The 25,986-nt window shown below is 36.6% G+C and overlaps 2 protein-coding genes and 1 long non-coding RNA gene across 4 annotated transcripts; 2 read left to right on the top strand and 1 right to left on the bottom strand.

The window, feature by feature from the left end:
- Window positions 1–985: 985 nt before the first annotated feature.
- Window positions 986–2,382, bottom strand: LOC125202704 (uncharacterized). The gene is made up of 4 exons (XR_007173165.2): window positions 2,015–2,382; window positions 1,863–1,919; window positions 1,673–1,768; window positions 986–1,320 (listed from the first exon to the last, which is right to left on the bottom strand). It is a non-coding gene; the product is annotated as an uncharacterized LOC125202704 (long non-coding RNA).
- A 10,456-nt stretch (window positions 2,383–12,838) lies between these two features.
- Window positions 12,839–16,386, top strand: LOC125217233 (disease resistance RPP8-like protein 3). Of its 2 annotated transcripts, none has more exons than XM_048119001.2 (2): window positions 12,839–16,034; window positions 16,140–16,386. In XM_048119001.2, the coding sequence occupies exon 1, from the start codon at window positions 13,001–13,003 to the stop codon at window positions 16,031–16,033; it is 3,033 nt and encodes a 1,010-aa protein (XP_047974958.1). In that variant the 5' UTR covers window positions 12,839–13,000; the 3' UTR covers window position 16,034; window positions 16,140–16,386. The 2 variants fall into 2 exon arrangements, with proteins under 2 accessions (XP_047974958.1, XP_047974959.1); XM_048119002.2 differs by having other exon boundaries at window positions 16,174–16,386.
- Window positions 16,387–22,608: 6,222 nt separating this feature from the next.
- LOC125207566 (GRAS family transcription factor) lies at window positions 22,609–24,407 on the top strand. The gene is made up of 2 exons (XM_048106969.2): window positions 22,609–22,831; window positions 22,948–24,407. Exons 1-2 carry the CDS (start codon window positions 22,824–22,826, stop codon window positions 24,257–24,259), a joined length of 1,320 nt encoding a protein of 439 aa, XP_047962926.1. The 5' UTR covers window positions 22,609–22,823; the 3' UTR covers window positions 24,260–24,407.
- The last annotated feature ends 1,579 nt before the right edge of the window (window positions 24,408–25,986 follow it).

The following is a 25,986-nucleotide window of genomic DNA, read 5'->3' on the forward strand; positions in this document are numbered from 1 at the left end:
GTCGGTTTTCATTGTTTAATATGTAAATTAGTTTTCGTAATTTTTTCTGATTCTGTTTAACAATATCAATTTTCATTTTAGTTGTTTTTTTGTGGCATAGATATATTGCACCGTTTCTCCATAAATGGAAAGAAAAGCGGCAGTCTAGAAGAAATTATGAACTTTGATACCATGTATTCTCCTTTTTGAAGTAACATCAGTTTAAGTTTTTTATTGGACTCCATTTTATTTGCATTGTCAAGTTGTTTAAAATTACTCAGTTCGTTCAGATTTGTATGAGCCATCCTGGTACTCGGTAGTTTTATGTAATGACTCGAATATTGGATTATTATGACCCAATTTACCCATAAGTTGACATGACCCAAATATTTGTTTAGTATGACCCAAAGAATGGCTGATGTTTGGGTTATTGTTTGTGTATTCTTTGGCCGTATTAATATTGAGTTTTTTTTAATATGTCAAAAACATGAGAATAATCTTGTATTTTATTTCAGTTTGTTTGATACGAATATTTCGATCAGATTTGTATGACGCATTTTGATACTCCTTAGTGTTATATAATAACCCAAATGTTGGTTTATTATGACACAAATTAACCATACGATGTTATGACCCAGATATTAATTTATTATGACCCAATGTATGAATTCTCAGATACTATTTTTTTTTGTCTGATTATGCTCATTATGACTCTTACATGCATATATTATGACATGAAGTCATGAACTGTTAATTTACATAATCAAATTTTTCTCACAAGTTGCTTAGTTACTGTACAAAAATTCCCACAACAAATTAATGATTTTATTTTTTATCTTTTTTGCTCAAAATGACTCTAACATCTACGAAGTATGGCATAGAGTCATCTTATACTGTGTTTTTACTTTTCAGAAGAGATCAAACAACCAACATATTTTACCTTGGTCATAGAGTCAGAAAATAATTCATATTAAAATCTAATTTGAAGAAACAATAAAATCCAATGTCATTTTAAAGTATCACCCATTGAAGAAATAAAATGTTTGAAAATTCATATGTTAAATACGCACATAATTATATCAATGAAACATACTTTAAATCCAAAATTTATGACAAGGCCATCACAGAAGCTCTGTAGCTTGCTATCATCTTTTCAACGCCGATCATCATTTTCTTGTTGTCCGTTGCATAATGTTTGGATGTCGATGTTTTATGAAAAGGGAGCTGTGATTATTTTTGGCCAACTTCAACACAATAGTTTTTAGCTCTTAAATACTGAAGCACACCATTATATCTAGTCGATAGTCCACAATTCCAATGGCCTTCTCTCACCCATGTTAACTTCCATCAGAGAAAATAAACATTACAGTCACTTATGACATAAAAGTGATACAAACATGACCTAATTCATATATTGCTACTTCATAACCCATAAAACTATTTCAGTGCTAATCAGTGACCATACATTTATTTTAGGTGATTCCAAATTGAACGCAACTTATATAAACAATAACAGTTTGTAAACATGACACAAAACTGTTACATATATGACCTAATACGTTTCTTGTATATAAAATGAAATTCTGAGAGACATTCTTAGTTTTTTCTGTAAATCCGTTACCCATTTTCAAAAAAAAATATTAAAGTTTAGTTCACATTTCTCCATTACTGAAAAAGACATCTCGGTAAGTACCTTTTTTGGGACCATTCATATTTGCTTAGGCCTCGCCTTTGCCATCAATGATTCCCTCTCAATTGTTCTTCAAAGTTCTCCAACTAGATTGAGCGGCTATTCGAAACACAACCAAGGTTAGAAAATTAGGGCTAAATTTAGAAATCCAAACAATCGACACCGAAATGACCACAACTAGGCGGCCAAATACCATTTTTCGGAGGTTGGTTTTGTGCTTCTTTCTTGTTCACCTTCATCCTTTCATAAACTTGTGGATAGCGAATAAAAATGCCAGAAATTGTGAATCAATTTTGACCCAAAAACTAAAAATAGAAGTTATTAGAAAGTTTTGTTAACCTTTACCGTCCACGATCCCTGCTCCGGCAGAGCGAGCGGTCGTCGTTGCTAAAGAAGCGTCGCTGTTGAGAGATATCGCCGATTTTGCTGAAGCGTGTGAAATAAATTACAAGGGTTTTTTTGGTTTAGGAGTGAATGATTTTGTGTTTTGCTTTGAAGAAATGATAAACCTTTTGTCTCTCACCTAATATCTAGCGTAGGAAATGAAAATGTATTTTGCTGTCAATATTAATAAATCCCATAAAATCCGCTCACTAAAACGGTAGGTGACGGTTCCTAATTTACCCCTCACATGACACAAATCCGTCTTATTATGACCCAACAAAAATGAGGAGTCATTCTAGATCGTGGTCATTAATCTCCAAATCTGACGATTTATATATGGTCTGTATTTCTATACTTAGGGACTTCTTTTGGTAGATGAAAACCATATATATATATATATATATATATATTACAAATCAGAGAGTTTCTAAATCAACATAATATAAATAAATAATGGTGGTAACATGTGTATATGTGCATGGGATGATATAGTAATAGTGTTCGTGTACGTATTCTTATCAACATATTATATATATAAATTTAGATATTTGCATGTTTATAGATAGACTAAAGTTACTTAATAAATAAATGTGTGTACGTGGCATAGCTGAGCATTTTTATGGATTACTTTGTAGCCTAAACTTTTATCAAGTTACATGTTACTAAAATTTATTTTATACGTAATGTGTGTACGTGGCAGAGCTGAGCATTTTTATGGATTACTTTGTAGCCTAAATTTTTATCAAGTTACACGTTACTAAAATTTATTTTATACGTGTTTTTATTATAAAATACAAAACAAAGTATAAGGTGAGTCACCTAGTTTTGCCGCCAATATATATGATTATAGAATATTTTTATTCTTTATTTTGAGGAGTAGAATTAGAAAGGAAGAAGGGAGTAAGCTTCAGTATACATATATTGCATAAGGATCGAAAGCTATTAAAACAAAATATGAATAGTAGAAAAACAAGTATACATATATTGCAGAAGGATCGAAAGCTATTAAAACAAAATATGAATAGTAGAAAAACAAGTATATATACATATATTGCAGAAGGATCGAAAGCTATTAAAACAAAATATGAATAGTAGAAAAACAAAACAATAAGGAGAAAATTATTTAGGCTTTAGAAGTAACAACTATATATGAGAGTGGTAAACGAAGAGAAGGGATCGAGCTTCTGAGTAGTTCATCCATCGTGATCAGGTGCGTATAAATCACACTTTTAATTTTACATGTTTTATGTGCTTTTTTGCAGGTGTTAAATAAAGTGAATAATTTGATTATATGATGTGACTCTGATATAGTTATGTGTTATTTGATATAGATGGTGGAATATGGTATGAATATGTGATTGATGCAATTGATATATTTTATATATTGTAAATGAATTATATGATAGAAATATGGAATTAATGCAATTGAAATGTTTGCACATGGTTTTGGAATTATTTGAATCATTGGATTAAAGAGGATCTGTGACAGTCATGCACTGGGTCTGATATCAATGGCAATGGACCTACGGGTCATATACAATGGCAATGGATCTACGGGTCATATATACAATGGCAATGGACCTTCGGGGCATATATATGTATACAATGGCAATGAGACCTACGGGTCATATATACAATGGCAATGGACCTTCGGGTCATATATATATGTACAATGGCAATGAGGCCTTCGGGCCATGATACAATGGAATCCCGGGCAGATGTCAGGCTTGATTTGTCACAGAATAATAAATTGAACAGAGTGGCATATGCATATGTATATGAAATTGTTTCTAATATTTGTTGGTTATTGTTATATATATATATTGATTAAAGAATATGTTTGATTCTGAGATGTGGAATTAAAGGTAAGGTTTATACACACTGAGTTGTGGCTCATATAAACCACTAATATTTTTCAGGAAAAAGATATCAGTGAACTTTTTTGGGTCAACGAGAGTCATAGGAACTCCATATGTTATCAGGGTCGACGGCTGACGTATTTTGGCAACCTTCCCCTCCTCATTATTTTTGCATGTAGACAAATGTATAATATATAGAGTGGTGAGAGGTTTCCACTGCATTTCAGAATGTTTTGAAATATGTACTTGATAAATAGTGGTTTTTGAAATTATATAATGTGTGCTTTATGTACTTGAACTGGGGTTATTATTTTAAATTTTGGATTTATATATAGTAAGTGTATACGTCATAGGGGTTGGGGTGTGACAGTTTAGGTGGTATCAGAGCGGGGATAGAATCCCGCTGGGACATGACATTCATAAATATCACACGATACATAGTTATAAGTTACATGCATTTGAATTATCATGAACATTTGTCATCGAGGAGAGAAGGGTTAGCCGCCCTACATTGTCCATTAATTATAGAGTGCATTTCGTATATATGTTGCATCATATGGGGATTACCCAGACTTTTAGAACAAAGAGTACATGGACCAATGATGAGGTAAAGAGGTAGAAAATTTAAAGAGCTTAGAAAAGTAGAAGTTGTTGATTTTATAGGACTAATCTGACTGAGGTTGGGATATATTTAAAAGTGATAGAACCGGTGTTCAATCAGATGAGTTGTATCTCAGAAGAAGGTTTTTATTATAGGGTATCTCTTCTTTGAAGCAATACTTACTCTTAGTGGGAAACAGTCCCACAAGCTATGATACAACCTTTGGTATTCCGTTCAGACGATTTTTCTGGAGAACTCAATGCTAAATAAATGCAGAGAAGTTGTTGATTATGAGCTGTCATTATTTCAATATACACGATTTTCTAGAGAACTTGTTGCGAGTTAATTCAATTGAGCTGTCAGCGGATATTGATTCTCTCATTCATACACAAGTTTTGATATTATTATGGGTATAGGAAATCTGATGTTTATCACGAACTGTACTAGACCAGATCTTGCTTGTACGGTGAACAAGTTGAGCCGATTCACGAGCAATCCAAGCAAGGAACATTGGAAAGCTCTGTGTAGAGTTTTGAGATACTTGAAGTATACTATTGACATTGGACTGCACTACACAAGATATCCTCAAGTACTTGAAGGGTACAGTGACGCAAATTGGATCTCTGATTCAAAAGACTCATTTTCGACGAGTGGGTATGTGTTCACTGTGGGGGGTGGTGTTGTTTCGTGGAAGTCAACGAAACAGACGTGTATTTCTCGCTCCACCATGGAATCTGAGTTTATCGCTTTAGATAAAGCAGGGGAAGAAGCCGAGTGGGTCAAAAATTTCCTTGAATGTATTCCATGTTGGAAGAAGCCAGTGCCCACAGTAGTGATACACTGTGATAGTAAAGCAGCTATAGGTAGAGCACATAGTGGCTTCTATAATGGTAAGTCTTGACACATTCGTCGACGACATAATACCGTAAGGCAGTTGATCACAAGTGGTGTTATCGCAGTTGACTATGTTAAGTCGGTGGATAACATAGCGGATCCATTAACAAAAGGTTTAAACCGTGATCAAATGCATAAATTGCTAAAACGAATGAGACTGAAAACCACATCTTAAAAGATGAGTATAGTGGTAACCCAACCATACGAATGGAGATCCGATGGGATTGGTTCAATGGGAAACAAAGTGTGACGCCCCGGAATTTCGTTCCCTTCTTTCGAGATAAATCAGATTTATTAGCTTAATTAATTTCTTTTAGAAGATGTGTAATCGTACTTTCCTCGTTGTATTCGACTTTGGAGTAATTTAAGTATCTTCGTTGGAGGAAATAAAATGCAAGGAAAATTTAAGTTCAAGAATAAAAATGGAGAAAATACTTTTATTAGAGAAATGTGGATACACTGTGAAGAAATAGAAATACATGGATGATGGAAATAGTACATGCCTGCAAGTGTGATAAAAATCAACATGCACCTATTCTACGCTATCTATCCTACTTCTTTAATTCTCAAGTTTGGAAGCAAACTAAATTGGGAATAGAACCAAATGAGCTCAAGAGGAGCATCTCCTTTCTTTCCCTCTCTTTCTTAATCTCGATTTTGCTTCCCTCCACAAGCTCCAAGAATGCCTCCATGTACCTACAAAGTTTACACCAAATTGGGGGTTAGAAAGTTACACACAAGTAAAGAGGGAGGGAAGCACAAGCTAAATAAGAGATAGAGCAAGTAGGTGAATAGTGCAGCTAGAAGAGCTACAAGATAGAGCATGAGGTAAGCCAAATTTTGTCACCACTTCATCTAACATCAAAAGAGATTCAAGACAAAGAAGGCATAGAAGAAAGAGCTCCTACACAAGCCCAAAAGTAGAAGATGAGACAAACTCTCATCTCCCCGTTGATCAAGGCCGAGAAATCAGCCAAGAAGATCAGCCACCATCACCAAAACGGCAAGAATCTCACAATCATCAAGCTCGAAAGTGAGAGAGCTAACAGGCCCAAAATAGGAGCCTTTGGCTCCAAGTCTCAAACCTAGCTTCCAATAGATTAGCACCATATAAGAGCCACCTTCCCCTTCACCTCCGCCACCCCACTCACGACACTAAGCGCGGGGCGACGGAGAGGAGAGGAAGCGGCGGCGAAGGCGAGAGACCGCCACCACCGAACCGAAATCACCAAGCGAGGTAAACAACCTCAACACCAATAATCTTCGCATCATGTAGGACAACAATAGATAGCACAAGAACTTAGAATTTTCATAGGATCCTCACAGCAAGGATGAAAACAATAGCAATCATGTAACACTAAGTTGAAGCTCAAGAGCTTAGAGCTATGCAAATTAGAGATAGCCGCATGATACCCCCTCCCTATGAATTCAGTGGCATAGTATCATAAGCAAAAATATAGCAAGATCTTGAAATTGAGCAATATATCACCATAAGCCACACAAGACTCCAATGGAGAACTTTTTTTCCAAAAATAAGCTACTGCCATAACTCGAAAAAGGAGTAAGGGGTAGGGGGAGAGGACTTAGCTTAGGCGGAGGGGCGACCGGGCGACGGCGAGTGTCGACGGAGCCGAAGAACTTCAACGGAGAAGCTGCGGATCACGGCGGCAGCAGGGGCGAGGCAGACGGCGGCATCCTTGCCGAGGCCGACGGCGAGCGACGTCGGCGGCGGTGCGGTGAGGCCACCGAGCGAGAGAGAGAAGCCGACGGAGGGAGAGGCGACGCCTTCTCCCTAACCGGGACTTCACCGAATGGAGAACCGACGGAGTCAAGGCCGCCGAGGAGGAGCAGCCGCGAGCTTGGAACAGCGGCGGCGGCGAATTAGGAGAGGAGCCGCCATAGACATTTCCCCTAAACTATAATTTTGAATCTTCAATTAGGAGTCAAGAGCTAAATTGGAGGATCGGAAGAAAAGAGGAATGGAGAAAGAGAAGGGGGCGAGCTCCGGCGATGCGGAGCAGCGCCAATCTTGCCGGAGGCGGCGCCGAGCCGAGGAGAGAAACCGCCGCCTGCATCTCTGTTCATCAATCTAAGGAAGTTAATTTTTGGAGATGTTGGTAGAAGAGGGGAAGTAGCCGACAAATGGAAGGAGTATTGGGCTGACTTTAATTAAAATTGGGCCACTTGAATTGAGTAGCTGGGCCAGAGGAAATTAAAAGTATGGGCTCGAATAATTTAAATAGGATGAGGTTGTTTTTTTTTTGTCTATTCTTGGGCCACTTTAATTTATTAAGTGGGGCTCTAGTAGTTAAGAAAGTGAATGCAGTGGGCTTCGGGCCAAGAACTTAATTAAGAAAGGTTGGAATTAATTTAAGAAATTGAGATGGAACTCAATAATTTAATTCCCGAATAATCTACTAAGTTCCGGAGATGGAAAATATTTGAGTTGGAGCTCAAAAGCCGAGGAATTAATTTTCAAATAATTTATATAGATTCCGGGAAAATAAAGTAGTACAGTGGGAGACGCAAAAGCCGACCGGCGTCGCCCCGTGACGCCATGGGCGGCCTTAAGAAAAATCCGAAGAAAAGAATTTTAGAAGAAACTTTCCAAGAATTCCTATTCTTGTAAATAAGGGCCGAGTATTTGTTTAGAGAATAGAATTTCTCCAAGTTAATAAAGAGAATAAATAAACTTTGCAGAGTAGTGAAGCTGAGGTAGGATTAAGAACAATCCTATAAGCCGAGACTGAGATATAGGTGCTATCCAATAGGATGCATGCATTCTTTCTAAAGAGAAATAATTCAAGTATTAATTAGCGTGCTACGTTATTTATTTTCAAGGGATAAATTGCTCGAGGGCGAGTGAGGCCAAAGCGAGTAATTGAGTTGAGACATAAGCATATTAGGTGGGCTTTCTTTTAATATCCAGCACTATAGTGTGGATATAAAGCAAATATTTGTGAAATTATGAAAAATCATCTTTTCTCAAAATGAAGCAGTGATTGTTTTAAAGTTGTTGTCATGCCATAAAATGTTTGTTTTGAGGCCTATCTGTTGGGGTAATAGCCCGCGGGTTTTGGCGATGCCAGCCCGAGTTTAACGAATTCGGTTCCCAATAGGACCACAAATCTTGTTCGGAATAACGTGCACGAGAGCCGTGAGCCATCAGCGGTTGGCCGGCGATGTGTCCGCTGAAGGTGGCCACCTTCACGGTACACGATTCTCAGATAAGGCGAGGATCCAAAAGAACTTAGACTGCAATCAGACTTTTAAGATCACAGAGAATTTAGTATGCTCGGGCCTTTTGAGAAAAACCCCGTGCGATACTGTAGATGGATGACAACTATATACTGTATGTTTTGTTTTCGGCATGTGTCCACTGAGTACTCCTGTACTCAGCCCTGCATGTATTTATAAATGTGCAGGTTGAACGTCAAGAGGATGGAGATATGATCGGAGTCGATGCTACTAAATAATCCAGTGGATCTTTTTCACGATTCGTGTCTTCATACACGAAGTCGTCTAGTATGGACTTATTCTGCTGCTCTTTTGTGAAGTGAGACATCTTAGAATCTCACCTTCGAACTCTGATTTATTGATGTAATGTTTATTCTAGTTCTAAGATCATGTCATGGTACATTTGACTTCTATTCTATGATATGATCGACTTGGCCTTCGGGCATATTCACAAGTTCTTTCCCCTTTTCTTTCCCCGTTTCTTTAATCCCTCCATTAGTCGCGATTTACCCGCTTTCGCTATCCTTAGCAAAGTGCGGTCGTGACACAAAGCTATATAAATATAGTTGTAACACTCAGAAGATTTTAGTCTTCGCTCATTCTTCAGAAAGCATTGAGTGTTGTAACATGCACGTGGTAAGAGGCTAAGTCTTTTGACTTTTAATGATTCTTGAAATCTCGGGGAGATGAAGTATGACAGGATACTCATGAAAGAATCACCTATGTAAGTGAGAAGTGGGGCCGCTTCGTGTGGGTGAGTCACTTATGAATTTCAAAGAGGTGTTCCACGGCCGAAACGGACACAAACGTGAGAAATGATGGAGTTGGGACAATATTGTGTTGATGCTATTGACTAGGCATACACCAAGGAAGAATAGTTCAAGGCATCTCGTCCACTAACCCGCCAGTATGTCCGATAGTGTTGACTATGGAAGGTTCAAAACCACAAGTTACCTCTCCAAAGACAGTATCGTTTCTCGAGAACTGAGCAAAGAGTCTGCATACATGCATTTGTGTCTGGTCTTGGTTTGAGCTTGCAGCGCTCTAACCAATGTGGGGGATTGTAGGAAAACATGGAACATGTGGGAAATTTGAAAAGGCTAGGCCTTTGACCTTTCATCTTTTGGTAATCTCCAAATGCATTAATTATAGTATGCCTTAATGTCAAGACCTTTGAGGTGGTCTCCCATATCCTATAAATAGGTGGAGTTTGGGAGAGGAGAACATACCATCAATCATTCTCTCTTCTCTCTAAGATCTCAAGCATTCTAGTTCGCATATAGAAGCATTGCATAGCTCGGTTCTCGCCTACAATTACTTTTGGTGGCACAAAAAATACCAAAAAATTAAAAGGAGCAACTGTTTATGGACGGACGAAAATGATAAATTAAGATAATTTATGGCAAATGAAGAGATTACGTGTTTATGCTACCTGGAATTATTTCTTTACGATATAAGAGTGCTTTCACGAATTAAATATATACAATTAATACTCATCAATTCTGCTAAATTCATAATTATTAATATTTGAAGCCCAGTCCTATAATTAAATAGAAATCTATCTCTTGAAATTAATGGAGGCCCAAAACGAAGGTCAGTATCTAAAATTCTAAATTATTGAAGTTGCTGATTACTTAACTGATAGCTCATTTATTAAATTAAGTCAATATTTCACTTTGTTTCTAGAAAGCCCATAACCTATTAATCCAGTTGCCTGGGATGTACTTAATTCAGAACCTATTAACTTAAAATAATTAAAACTCCAACGTTTAATTTTATTAGGCCCAACTTGAATAATGAGATCACTTTTGATTCGAAGCCCATTTATCTGGTTTAATTTAGTTAGGCCCAATTTTAATAATGTAACCTATACGATTAAAGCCCAATTATCTTTCAACGCTCTGTCTCAACTCCATGCTAGCAATATACTCCTTCCGTTTCGTCATAATTGAGTCATTTTACCATTTCGAAAAGTTTCTTCATAGTTGAGTCATTTTCATATTTGGTAACTTTTTTCTCTCTCTTACTTTACTCTCTCTTACTTTATTCACTTTATACTTTATTCTCTCTACCTTTTCCTCTCTTTTACTTTTTTATCTATTTATTTTACACACCCAACATTCATTTCTAAAATTCTGTGCTCAAAAGTTCCGCCTCAACTGTCGCGAAACGGAGGGAGTATGTTATATTTGACTTTCACCGTCGCGTCCTTTCATCCCGGCACATGCACCTCTACTGGAATTGTTATGTTCAAGATTTTATTTTTATGTAGATTTATGTTTAAGTATTTGCCATATGGAAGCTGATGTGACGTCACACACTACGCAACATATGTTACACATAAGCAAAATCTGAGACAGTTTTGTTACTTTGAAATTTCTGTCATTTAAGGCCATATTTATTTATTTTTCTAAATTTTAGTAATTGAAACTCATATTATATTAATTCATTATGCTCGCATTCTACTATGACATTAACTAATTTTATACTAATTTATAAAAATAGTCTGATATCCCATTAACCTTTTCACTTATATCTTTTATAAAATCAAACAATTTAGAGGATTATGGGCTCGCTTTCGTCAACTTAAGCATTTTCTTTAAAAAGTAAAGATAAAATATCATTTGCCGGTTTATCGGGCCAAAAAAAAAAGGTCACATAATAATAATCTAGATGTGCAGTAAGAACATTCACAATAGAATGACCCTCCAAGAGGATCCATTCCACGCCAGCATTTTATTCATGTGCATATCTCTCAGCAGTAGAAGGGCCCTTCTAAAGGGTCTATCCCACTTCCATTTCATTTTCACATCATCACTATTTTATTTTAATTTTTTTAGACTTCCATATTTAATATATTATCAAATTAAATAAATTTAAAACCTAAAAAAATTAATACGCAAATCTCCGTTGTATTACAATATTGGAAAAAAGTATACAACGATAACCAAAATTAATTTAAAATATTATAGAGTATTTATAGTGTAGAAAGTATGGAATATAAAAAACAAAGGAAGATACGTGTAAGGGCTAATAATCGGCCCTTCTTCCACAATGGGGGGCCTGTTATCGGCCATCACTCATCTACCAAAAGGGAAAGAGAAGCAATGGCCGTTCTTGGGCCCTTCTTCTGCCATGGTTGGCTGATAAGGGCCGATCTCAAGGCCTAGAGATCGGCCCATCCATAATGAGTGCTCTAATAATCGAAAAGCTGTAAAAATCACGATCTTAACATGAGTTAAATAACCTCTACATGAGACTTGTGACATCGGCTGATGAATCGAATTTAAAACTCTGTTGGTGGGGTGCAAATGCATTATAGATTTTTGCCCTTCGAATTAGGGACTAGCATGTTCATTGACTTCACAACAGGGACTAGCACGTTCATTGACTTCATAAAATATGCTCCCTCCGTCCCATAGAAATTGGTCATATTTTCTTTTTCGTCTGTCTCAAAGAAATAGTCCCATATCCATTTATGGTAACTTTTTTCACCTTCTTTTTTACTTTTTCATTTATGGTTGCACGATCCACTGCACAATTTCAACTACTTTTTCTCATTCCCTCTTACTTTACCAAATTACGCATTAAAATCCATGCCAACCCTAAAGTGCCAATTTCTATTCGACGGAGAGAATAAATATAATTATTTATTGTTTGTTTCTCCATTGACTTGATAATACTCCCTCCGTCCACGAAAATTTGTCCCATTTCAATTTTACCATTTTTGGTAGTGGACCACATATTCCACTAACTCATTCCTACTCACATTTTATTATAAAACTAATACTTTTAAAGTAGGACCCACAATCCACTAACTTTTTCAACTCACTTTCCATTACATTTCTTAAAACCCGTGCCCGGTCAAACCGGGACGAATTTTCGTGGACGGAGGGGCGGAGGGAGTAGTTAGTAGTTTTTATATTCCATTTTATACAGTGTAATAATGCTCAGTTTTAAACAAACCGGGGCGATCCTAAAATTAGGGACTAGCACGTTCACAAACGGTAAATGGAATAAAAATAATATAAACTATTATAAAGTCAATGGAGAAACAAACAATTACAACTGACTAGTTCCATAACCACTACGATAAAAAAAAATAATAATAAAAATTGGTCATATGGGGAATTCCTTCCACTGAGCATTATATAAATCGAACTGGTAAAAGCTACTCCATACTGCAATCCAAAAAACCCCAACACTTCATATCATACTACTATAATCTTCCAAACTGTTTCACTTCCAAATTGTTTGAGTCCACTCATCAAAAACCCAGCATTTGATATTCTTATCCAAATTGATTCAGTTCTTGTTTACCTGCTCAACAAAAAACACAAACTGTTTCTTTAAGAGATGGCTTATGCTGTTGTCTATTCTCTAGTTCAAACAATAGACCACATCCTTGGTCACGATGAATACCCCATTTCTGTCAATGCAAAAGAAGAGATTCGCAAGCTCCGTGATAATGTAATTACCTTGCGAACATTTCCAGAAATGTTTTCATATGAAGGCAGCAGCTTGGAAATAAGAATTAGGGTTGCAGCCAATGAAGCAGAAGATGTTATCGAGCATTGGATGCACGAGCATATCCGATCATCTGCTGCTGGACTTGCCACCGATATGGAGTATGATTTTGGCGAGCTGAAAATGGCTATGGAGGAAATTAATTCCATTACTCAAGAGGTGGAGGAGCTCATCCAGCAAATCAGAGTGAAGATGCGGTCATCTCCAACGGCCACAGCAGCTGTCGACGGCATGCTTCAGTCATCTCCAACGGCCACAGCAGCTGTCGACGGGATGCTTCAGTCATCTCCAACGGCCACAGCAGCTGTCGACGGGATGCTTCAGTCGTCTCCAACGCCCACACCTGCTGTCGATGGGATGCTTCAGTCATCTCCAACGCCCACACCTGCTGTCGATGTTGGTCTGGAGGAGCACATCGACAAATTAAGAGTTTTGCTCTTCCGATACAAAAGAAACGAGTACCACATTCCAAAGCACATCATCCCGATCACAGGGATGGGTGGTATTGGGAAGACAACTCTTGCCAGAGCTGTTTTTGAAGATGAGCAAGTTGTCAACCACTTTCCAGTTCGCGCCTGGATCACTGTTTCCCAGAATTATCAAACCAAAAATGTCTTTGAAGAGCTCTTATTTTCCTTGGAGAAACAAGTCCAACAAGGACTTGTGAATGATTGTGACACAACGGAACGCAAATTACGCCGAATCTTGAGGAAGAACAAGTACCTGATTGTGCTAGATGATCTATGGAGTTTTGAAGCTTGGTGCGACATAAGCAAGGTATTTGCCAACAAAGAAAAGTTTGACGGGAGTCGGATTATGATAACCACAAGGGATGAGGATGTGATTATCCATGATGATGCCAGCTTTTTCATTAAACCTCACAAGATGGTTCTCATGGATGAGCCTTTAAGTTGGTATCTGCTGAAGCAAAAGGTGTTTCCAAGCAAAGAATGTCCGTCTGAGTTGGAGAAGATTGGAAAGGATATTGCAAAAGGATGTAAGGGGCTGCCCCTTGCAATTGTTGTAGCTGCTCGTATATTGTCTCAAAGAATTCAGACTCAATCCTCATGGGAGGAAGTTGCTCAAAATATACGTTCACTTATCGTGGAAGACGCACAGTTTCAATCTATATTGTATTTGAGCTATGCCGAATTGTCCCATCCTTTGAGGTCTTGTTTCTTATACATCTGTGGCTTCCATGATGAGTATGAAATTCGAGTCTCCATGCTTGTCAAGTTATGGATGGCTGAAGGATTTGTATATAATCAAGAGGACGCTGAAGAATATGTGACCGATATCGTGAGCAAAAATCTAGCTACCATTACGGCAATGAAGTCTAATGGAAAAATCAAAAGTTGCATTGTCCATGATTTGGTACGTGACTTGTACAAAATAAAGGCGATAGATGAGAACTATGAGCGACGGTTCAGTAATTCTCATCATGATCTCAGGGAGGTTGCAAGAGCATACGCCTCGACCATGCACTCGGTTATAAGCTTCCATCCTTATGAAAGCTCATTACATGGTCTGCACAAGTTCAAATTGCTAAGGGTGTTGGATGTGGTGGACACAAATGCATACTCCCTCCCAGCTTCAGTGTTTGAACTCTTTCACTTGAGGTTCCTTGCTTTCGGATGTCCAATGGAGGTTCCATCATCCATATCCCAACTTCAGAATCTTCAATCTTTGATCATTCGTCCCAGCAAGAGGTCAAAGAAATACAAACACTCAAGGGATGAGGTATATCTACCCTTAGAGATTTGGATGATGCCACTTTTGATGCATCTTGTCTCCTTTTTTGATCTTTTGCCAAATCCGGAAGGAGTAGCTTCTGCTTTGGAGGAGCTGCTCACATTGTCTGTGGTGAAGAAGTTGATATGTACAAAAGAGATGATGAAACTGATTTGCAATGTGGAAAAGCTGGCAATCACTTATTTTGGAGAAAGATACCAACAAGACTATCAGCTTCAGAATCTTGTTCTTTTGAGTCAACTTGAGAAGCTGACACTAGTTGTGAAAAAAGGCTCACTTCTTCAGTTAAAAGCAAAGCCTGTTTTCCCAAGGAGACTGAAAAAGTTAACTTTGAGTGGTTGGCGATTTCCTTGGGAAGATATGAAGGCTATTGCTGATCTTTTCTTTCTTCAAGTGCTCAAATTGAGAGATCATGCCTTTGAAGGACACACGTGGAACACCATTGCAGGGAGTGACGAGGAGTGTGATAAAGAGTATGGCGGTGAGCGAGATAATGAGTATGACGAAGAGTGTGATAGAGAGTATGTCGATGAGCGAGATAAAGAGTATGGAGAAGAGAGTGATAAAGAGTGTGGCGGTGAGAGTGATGAAGTGTATGGCGAAGAGAGTGATAAAGAGTGTGGCAATGAGAGTGATAAAGAGTATAGCGGCGAACAAGATAATGAGTATGGCGAAGAGAGTGATGAAAAGTGTGCCTATGAGAGTGATGAAGAGTATGGCGATGAGAGTGGTGAAGAGTATGGCGATGAGAGTAATGAAGAGTATGGCGTTTTGAGTGACGTAGAGTATGACGATGAGAGTAATCAAGAGAATGGCCATGAGAGTGATGAAGAGTGTGGCTTTGAGATTGATAGAGATCATGAATTTGTTAAGTTGGAATATTTGCTGATTGAGGAATCTGATTTAGAGAAGTGGGCTACTGAAAAACACCACTTCCCAGCACTGAAACGCCTAGTGCTCAAAGGTTGTGCTAAGCTAAATGAGATTCCGAATGCCATAGGATACAAAAAGCGACTTGAAATAATTGAGGTTGATCAGGCAAACCTATCTCTTCTCAAGTGTGTCCAAGACATCCAGAAGGAACGTGGCCTTCAAGTTCGAGAATTATAAGGTTAGCTAACTTCATTTAGATCGCCCTTTATTAGGCAACTCATGTATTTATAATCTCAAGATCATTGTCTTTCTAATTTGTTCCATCTTTCATGATAATTAGCAGAAATTGAGAGGAGTTGGCTTTGATAATTTTTCAGATCCCAAATCAAAGATTTCATGAAGACAAGGTTGCAAGTTTCGAACTTGCACTTCTAGAGAAGCATCATCCTCTGAATCCATGTTTATTATTCAGTATCTTCTTTCTCTCTTATTTGTATATATGTATTCTTCAGTACGATAAAAAGATACTCCATGTTTCACCTGAAAAGAGAGAGTTCCTATTAATTACTAGTATGTCATAATAGAGGAATTGAATTCTTGTCTCATTTCATAATTTTATATTAAAAAACAGATTATTTTTAGTGTTATTGCTTGAAATATTTCACTATTTTAAATAAAACAAAAAACCTGTACATCATATATAATAATATACTAATTTTTAATATAAGCATAATTAGAAATCATAAATAAATATCCAACCGTACATGGCTTTTATTTGTAATAAAAAATGAGAAAACAAAGATTCTAAAAGTACTATCAAATAATTGAAAGAATGAAAATCAAAGTAATACATTCAATTGAGAGAAAGGTTGAAAATCAAAGACAAAATTAAGAATTTTATTTAAAATAATTTATCTGTATTTAAAAGTCAAAATTTTAAATTTTAATTTATAAAATTAAATCTAATATTGAAATAAAGAAACAAAGTGAATGGTGAAAAAAGGAAGGAAAAAGATAATTTAGAAATAATATCAGATTTAGACTGCACTGAAATAATATAAGATTGAAAAAGTTAAAAATGTGTAAAGACAAAATTGCCCAGCAGTCCAAAAGGGCATTTTCGGGTGAAAAATAGCCAAAAGAACCAATTTTGAAATAAACTCCTAGTCCAAGAATCTTTGACGATATTTTTAAATTCTATGGACTATGAGCAAAATAAATCCAACCATTTTTGTAATTCAATCTTTAAATTAAGTCATGGTTCACAAAAAGCCCATATTCTAATTAATTTAGTAGCCTGTGATGAATTAAATTCAAACCCTACTAACTTAAAACAAATTAAATTCCAATGTTTAATTTAGTTAGGCCCAATTATTTGACGAGACCGATTGTTTGGCGAGACCTCTCCCCTGCTATCTCTTATTTCGAACTAAAAAGTAAATAATTGCATATGTTATGTTTGACTTTCTCCGTTCATCGTCACCGTCGTGTCCCTCTCATCCCTGCACATGCACCTCTTTCCTTATTGGATATGTCAAGTTTAAGAATTATTTTATTTAGATTTTTATTTTTTTAAGTATTTTCCTTATTAGATATTTCAAGTTTAAGAAATACTTCATCCCTCTGCCAAAATCTGAGACATTTTATCATTTTGAGATTTTCGTGATTAAAGGAACACTTACTTTTTTTTTTCAATTTTAGTAAATGGACCTCGTATATTTTACTAATTCATTATGCTCACATTCTATTATGATATTAATGAATAAAAATGAGTCTCATATATCATTAACTTTTTCAATTATATCAACAAGTTTATTAAAATTTGTGTTGATTCAAAATGTGTATTTAAATGGTAGACTGGGAGTAGAATTTGCCAACACTAAATAGCTATTGAAATAAAACGATAAGTTAGATTTCATGTGGAAGAATAACTGATCAACATTAAGTTTTGGTGTTAAATTAATGTGAAACTTGCAATCATTTAGCTTTACTATGGAACCAAATATAATAACGCACGCAAAAAAGTGTAGTGTCTAGCAGGAGAATGGTTAGTATCCATACTCCAAAGTTAAAAATTGAGATTTGTGTTTATTATGATATGATTTTTAAATTTAGTGTTGCAATTGTGGGAAAAAAAAGTGTCTATGTTGGCCTAGTCGGTAAGAGATAAATGCATAAGCAGACGTCTTAGATCCAATTTAATTATCAGAATATGATCTTTAAATTTAATTAATATTACAATTACAGCAAGAATTAATTAATAAAAGGGTTCAAAATCTTAAAAGCTCGTGGAAGTCACATGTCAAAAACATGGAGTAATAGACTAGTGGTGTCACCATAAACCTCTCAAGGCAATTCTAAATCAAAACAAGAATTTGAGTAGAAAATTTTTTTCTTCAATGCATACTAGTAGTACAAGTTATAATAATCGTTAGAATAACTAATTATAAAGAACTAAAACAAGAAATTTAAAAAGTCATGTGACTTCGAGTATCCTAATACTCCATAAATTAGTAATGATTGGATAATACAAGTCTTACTCACGGAATATAATCCACCAAAATCCAAGCAGACAAATTAAATAACATCTTTCAAGAAATTACACGAAATCAAGAAAGTCATATTTTTCCGTGTTAGCCATATATACGAAAAAGCAAAATGTCTTCATACATTTGGCTTCAACACACATAATCATTAATTAATTATTGAGAAGTTGAAGAACCTTAATTTTCGTGCTGTGTTTTGTGGATCAAATGTGGAGAAATCTTGTGGGTTAACAGCATCTTAAACCACGTGGTTACAGTCCTTACTTTGATGGTGAATTGATGCCCTTTGTTTTGCGTGTTGTCTCAAGGAATTATGTTTGTAATTACATGAGTTTTGGTGATAGAGAATTTCCCATGAAGAGAAATTCCAAATTTGAGCTAAAAAATATGTAGAGATGGTGTCATCTAGTATTTGTTTTTGTCAAAGTTATCGCAATAATATTTAACTGACAAGAGTATATTAAAACTAAAGAATTTTGACATTACTTGATTCTCCCTATGTGCTTCCCTCAAGATTCTTCTAATACTCTCATTCCATTTCCAAAATGTTTAATTCTATTATTAGTTGGACACTTACAAAAGACAAGATGTGACAAAAAGATAGTCAGCTTTTCTCCTCGTGCTTTTGCCTTCCCTAAACTAAATTTTCGTTTTTTATGATATAAATTTGTTAGTTCATGCATATACTCAAACACACAAATAAACTTCTAACCACACATTATATGAGAAATGTATATAGACCATTCTATATGTTTGGTCTTACTAATATTAATCATAGAGATTAAAAATTACTAACGCGGATAACCCAAAAAGTAGGATTGCATTTCTAGGGTTTTCTACTTAATTGAATTAGCGTTGAAAAGAAAGGCTCAAGCCAATCAAAGCAGCTAACGAACAGGTGTCTAGAATAGCCAAAAAGCCACCCATGATCAGGACACAACAAAACAACACCAGCTAAACAATAATGCATTGATTTGTTAATTTATCATATAACCTAAATTGAAGGGTTTGACATGATCTTATGCATAGATGTTTAACTTGATGATGCATTTATTTTGTAAATGGGAGCATTATATGAAATTTATTGCGATATATTGATGGACTAATATGGATGAATGATGATGCACTTGTAATTGTGAATCGGTGATGCATTCCAATTGTGGAATTAGTACAGAAGCAAATGACATTTGATCCCTAAACATCTTTGCTTACATAGAAAGGGACTTAGACCTAACTAATCTCATAATCTTATGGATTGATATTGAGTTATGTTTATAACATTCATTACATATCGAAACAAATTGATAGTTTTTATATTAGTGGGGACCAAATTTCAAAGGTATTAGGTGCAATTTGAAAAAAAAAATTGAGAAATGCATGGAGTAGTCTTTTTCAGGGTGAACATATATACATACCCTTTTTATTTCGAATATAAGGTTTAAACTTTGAATCCAGTGGACTTTTATGGTAACGTTGTTTTCCAATGTGTTGTTATATGCCAGTAAGCTTTTATTGCCTATCTTCTTGGGACAAGTATTTGCCATCACTTCAACTAGTATGTTTTTTTCTATTTGTTTGTTAACACTCATGTTACCTTGCCTTCTTTTCATAAAAATAGAGTACAGTTATGTTTCAAATTAAATAATAAAATTTGAGTTTTTTTTAACTTAGAGAAGATATAGTATCATTAATAGATATACTTATTCTAGTAATTCATATTTGAAATGCTTGTTTTTGGAAAAAATGTAAACAAGTTAGGTTCCACAAATACACATGACCAATTAAAGATTCTTAACATGTTATGATTGAGAATCATCTGAACTAATGCATCCAATGTACTCCCTCCGTCCCTCTGAAGCTGAGTCATATTCCTTTTGGGTTGTCCTATTGTAACTGAGTCATTTGCTTTTTTGGCAAAAAGTACTTTAATCTCTCTTACTAGACTCTCTCTTCATCTCTCTAACTTTTTCCTTTCTACTTTATTCTCTTTTTACTTAACTCATTTAAAAAAAAAATTCTTAAATATCGTGCCGAAAAGAAATGCCTCTACTACAGAGGGACGGGGGGAGTATGAGATATACATGCACATACCATTAAAGAAGTTGAAATATTTGGGTGTTGTTATTTATAATTTTAATTGACTATATACAAAATTGGGTGTATAATTAATCTCCATCAATATAATTTCTTTAATCCTACTCCTTTCAATTGGATATGAATCAAGCAACATAAATTGTATACAAATTAATTGTGAACTTAAGCTATATTGTGCATGGTCACATGTTATTGTTGATTTACATTCTCATCTGTCTATTACATGACAGGTTTCTTCCCTCCTTCTGGTGGATGTCAACAATTGCTATTGGATAAGCTTTTTCTATATTCATTCCCTCTCTGTCTCTCTCTACGACTGCTGGACCATTTAATAGATTTATATATCATTACATGCTTTACATGTTACATAATGAGTAAAAGGGGTGTCCCAATAATTTATGAAATTGAAGTGTTGTGATGTGTAGGGTCGTCAAAAACAAATAAATTTGCCTAAGTTTGGCAACATCACCCATAAGCTTAGTTGGATGTGCACACATGACATTTTTGTCTCACCATCACAAATAATTCCACCTTAAATATACATTATTGGCAAATTGGACCGCACATATATACCCTCTTTGCGACACCAAAGTAAAAACTACCCATTCTTATAAAAAAAACTAAAAATATCAACAATTTAATTTAAACTATTACATGCTTTAAGATTCACTAGTGCAATGTAAATTAAGAGAAAATGGGTAATAGTTAATAGTAGTAATTGATGAAATAGGCTAATTTGTTATCGGTTATTGGATTGGAAAATGACATTTTTGTTTGTTAGTAAATATATTATGCATGCCCAAATCGTATGGCTGCTGCTGCTTTCTTTGAGGGGCCCTTGATTACGATAACCTAACATGCTACTCTCTTTATACATCATTATCGTTCTCATTCTCATTTTCTAGGAACTTACTATAAATTTATTATCCGCCATAGATTTTATTTCGAGGATGTTTGTCATAAATCCTTTAAATGTAACAACTCATAATTTATTGCCAATTATAAGGCTTAAGTTCAAAAAAGTTTGGTTGATGGTGTAGTGATCATGTCTGGGTTTTGATACATACACACAACACAATGGGGAAAAAATGTCTAAAGACATTTTAAGTAAATTAAGGTCATTAATTAGTGTTTTCAATTTTGGTGTCTCAACTAAAATCAAGGGACGCAAATGAAAGCGCTACAAATAAAATAATTTCAAACAAGTAATTGTGTCTCGAATTTTATGTCCTACTTAAGCACGCTCGGTGCCCTCAATATTGGTCAATTTGCAAAATTTTCAGCATCTATAATTTTGTGTCCTTATAAGATAAATTTGGTGTAGTGGTGACATGTAATTCAAAGAAACAAGCTTCCTACGTTCCAACAAGTTGAGTCATATTCCTTATAAGGACGTTTCAACAAAGTTGAATCATTTTTTTTTTTAAAAAAAACAAAACAACTAATCATTTTTACTTTACTACATCACCTATTTTACTCTCCTACTTTTTTTCTCTTTCCTATTTTATTTTATTATCATTTAACTCATTCAACACAATTTATTCATCTCCGTATAAAAAAATGGACCAAACTTAGTTGGAATGAAGAGAATATTAGTTTTTTTAAAATAGTACTAATTGATAAAAATAGTCTTCACAAAAGACTTATTATGGAAATAAACTAATTAAGCGAGAAATTTGTCAAAGCTAAGGCCTAACACTTTATGCTAGTGGCATCACCAAAAAGAAAATAAAATTCCATAAACATGAAGAGGACCATAAGAATTTCAGTTTTACCTTTTCTCGACTATATATACATCATGGTCGTTATTAACAACTTGATGTTACCTATTATATTTTTCCCGTCCATATATATAATATCCCATCTGTATCAAACATGAATCAAATTAAGTAAACATTAAAAGAAAACCCTAACTAATAAAGGTGTAATTATTGTTAAATAAGTGATCTCGTTTGTCCCCACACTTGATAGAAACAGTAAAAAAAGCAATTATTGGAGCACATATTTATGTAAGCAAGTAATTTCATACTGAATTTAGTGTTGCATGCAGACAAAAATACATAATACTCATAATGATTAATTAACATAAAATGATTTGAACATGATGATATATAGATATATCCCATGAGTAAGCCAAACCAGAACTGCCTTCATTCCTTCACCATTAAAAGACAAAATTCAACTCCCACATCCTTACAAATTCGCCGGCCACCTCACTCACGAAATTGCCTATTCCTTCCTAATTTTGACTGCACCCCAAGATTGCTGCATTCACCAGTCCCTTTTCTCTCTGTATGGAAAAAAGGAATAATAATTTTGCAATCTTGATGAATAAAAGATGAAGCGTCCATTTCTATTTTGCAGACATTTTGTGTGGTCGTTTCCCAATGGCCAGGTACCACTACTAGTCTAGTCCTTTTCTCTCCCTTCTGTCCCTCTAAAATTTCACAATATATCTTTTATATTCCAACACACAACTTGTATTGTATCAACATTCATGATGCAATTCAGTGAGAGCTTCCCTCCTCTGCCTCCGCTTCCGCCTCCGCCTCTGCCTCACCAAATCATCCCAAACAAGGCCGCCCGGCGCTGGCCGGGCCTCCCGTCTCCGAAGCTGCAGGGCAGCTTCGGAGACGCCAACTGCATGGAGCAGCTTCTCGTCCACTGCGCCAACGCCATCGAGACCAACGACGCGACGCTGGCGCAGCAGATCCTTTGGGTGCTAAATAATATCGCCCCGCCCGATGGAGACTCCGGCCAGCGCCTCACCTGCGGCTTCCTCCGCGCCCTCGTCTCCCGCGCCGCGAGGAGCGGCAGCTGCAAGCTCCTCCCCGACGTCGCTGTCTCCATCCCCAACCACAAATTCTCCATCATCGAGCTCGCCGGTTTTGTTGATCTCACCCCCTGGCACCGCTTCGGCTTCACCGCCGCCAACGCCGCCGTGATGGAGGCCGCGGAAGGCCGCTCCGTCGTCCACATCGTCGACCTCAGCCTCACCCACTGCATGCAGATCCCGACGCTCATCGACTCCTTCTCCACCCGCCCCGAGGGCCCGCCGTTCCTCAAGCTCACCGTCGCCGGCGCCACCGAGGATTTCCCCCCGATGCTCGACCTCTCCTACGAGGACCTCGGCGCGAAGCTCATCAATTTCGCCAGATCCCGAAACGTAGCGATGGAGTTCAGAGTCGTCCCCTCCTCCTCCTCCGACGGCTTCTCCTCCCTAATCGACCACCTCAAAATCACCGGCGCAGGCGACAGCAACGGCGAAGCACTCATCGTAAACTGCCAGATGCTTCTCCACTACATCCCCGATTCAGAAACCCTAGGAGCATCCCGCGTGGCGAATGTGAATTCACATAATTCGCCACGCGCGATGTTCCTGAAGGCTGTGCGGGAACTGAATCCCTGCACAGTTCTGCTGGTGGACGAGGACGCGGATTTCACGTCAGAGAATCTGGTGACGAGGCTGAGATCCGCGTACAACTATCTGTGGATACCGTACGACACGGTGGAGACGTTCCTGCCGCGGGAGAGCAGGCAGAGGCAGTGGTACGAGGCGGACATGTGCTGGAAGATCGAGAACGTGGTGGCGCAGGAGGGGCAGCAGAGGGTGGAGCGGCTCGAGCCGAAGGGGAAGTGGGTGCAGAGGATGAGGGGGGCCGGGTTTCGGGGGGTCGGGTTTAGCGAGGAGGCGGTGGGGGAGGTGAAGAGCATGCTGGATGAGCATGCGGCCGGGTGGGGGATGAAGAGGGAGGAGCAAGATCTTGTGCTTACTTGGAAAGGGCATAATGTAGTGTTTGCAACTGCTTGGTTGCCTGCTTGAATCCTCATTAGTTTCTTCTAATTTAATGTGCCAACACTATCTATCTTCTTCTTCTTTCTTGATTTGATTAGTATTAGCTAGTTAGCATGGATTATGTATGAGCTTTGCTCACATGACTGTTAATTATATTTTGGAAGATTGATTAGCATATTTGAAAATGAAACAATATGCATGTGTGTAATGTGTTACGTGTGTAATGTGTTAATTGGTTAGGATTATAAGAAGACGTTGGTGAAGTTGACGGTGAAACTTTAGGAGATATGGAAGAATTAAGAGCGTTTCAACTCATGAAATTTTTCTCATTGAGTTATTTATTTGATTCACAAAGTAGTAGGCCTTAGTAAAAGTAAAAGATAGCATAATGTATAGAAGAGTCTTCTCGTTCGTATTCTTTCTCTTACTTTACTCTTTCAATCTATTACTCCCTTCGTCTCAAGTTACTTGAGTGGTATTCTATTTTGGGTTGTCCCAAGTTACTTGAATCATTTCTCTTTTTGGCTAAAAATAAAACATCTAATCACACTTACTTTATTCTTTCTTTTACTTTACCCTTCCTCATGATCTTACTTTATTCTCTATTCTATTTTATTTAACTCACTAAACACAACTTTCTTAAATCCCTAGCCGAACAGAAACGCCTCAAGTAACGTGGGACGGAGGGAGTATAATTTTTTCAAAACGAGTGCAAAAAAGAAATGACTCAAATAACATGGGATAGAGGGAGTACATTAATATCAGTTGGCATCATAAAATATATTAGTTCTTGATATCCAGCCATGACCTGATATTCATGAATTGATATTGACTATACATCAATTTATTTACAACTTATATCACCATTATAACTCATTAAACACTAATAATAAATGCAGGTTCCACTATCCACTAACACTATTTTAACTATTTTTTTCCTAGTTTCTCTTACATTACAAATTATACATTAATTCATGTGTCGTCCTAAATAGGGCTGGCAAAACATACCGAAATACCGCACTTACCATACCGAAAAAATACCGAAAATACCGAATTTTTGGTATACCGCACTTTTCGGTACGGTATGATACCTTACCGGTAGATTAAGGTACGGTAAAGGTATGGATTTTGCATATACCGCGGTATACCGCATCATACCGCAATTACGGTATGTACTGCAAAATTACGGTATATACCGTTAATAAATATATTTTTTTAATATATATATATTATTTATAAAATTATAATATTTATATTTTTAAAACTAAAGAAAGATTAGAGGCATAATTCGTAAATCAGTAGCAACCATCATTAATTCTAATTTATATCAAACAGGTATGGTATACCGCAACACGGTACGGCATACCGAAATATCGGTAAGGTAAAGGTTTTCAAATATTGACATACCGAATTTTCGGTATACTGCAATGCGGTGTACCGAAAAATTCGGTAAGGTATAGGTATGACATTTAGTCATACCGCAATTTGCGGTAAGGTATGGGGTATGGCATTCTCGGTGCGGTATACCGTACCGTGCCAACCCTAATCCTAAATGCGTTCCAAATGTCCTTTTTTTTTGGAACGAAGAAATTTTAATTAGTAGTATAAGGCAAGTGCTAATGTCAATCTTACTAGGAACGACAATACACTTAGAAGGTTTGGCGATGCCGCCTCACTCTTAATTGGGGGCGAGCAAACAAATACGAACCTAAACAACATTAAAACTAACGTGGGAACTTAGAAAGGAAAACAAA

The sequence above is a fragment of the Salvia hispanica genome, chromosome 2 (genome assembly GCF_029641045.1).
Source record: "Salvia hispanica isolate PSC_SH4W2 chromosome 2, Shi_PSC_v1, whole genome shotgun sequence".
In the NCBI taxonomy this organism is placed as follows: domain Eukaryota; kingdom Viridiplantae; phylum Streptophyta; class Magnoliopsida; order Lamiales; family Lamiaceae; genus Salvia; species Salvia hispanica.

Bases quoted from the DNA above. Each gene is read 5' to 3' on its own strand.
- LOC125217233 (XM_048119001.2), top strand. From the start codon at position 13,001: ATGGCTTATGCTGTTGTCTATTCTCTAGTTCAAACAATAGACCACATC.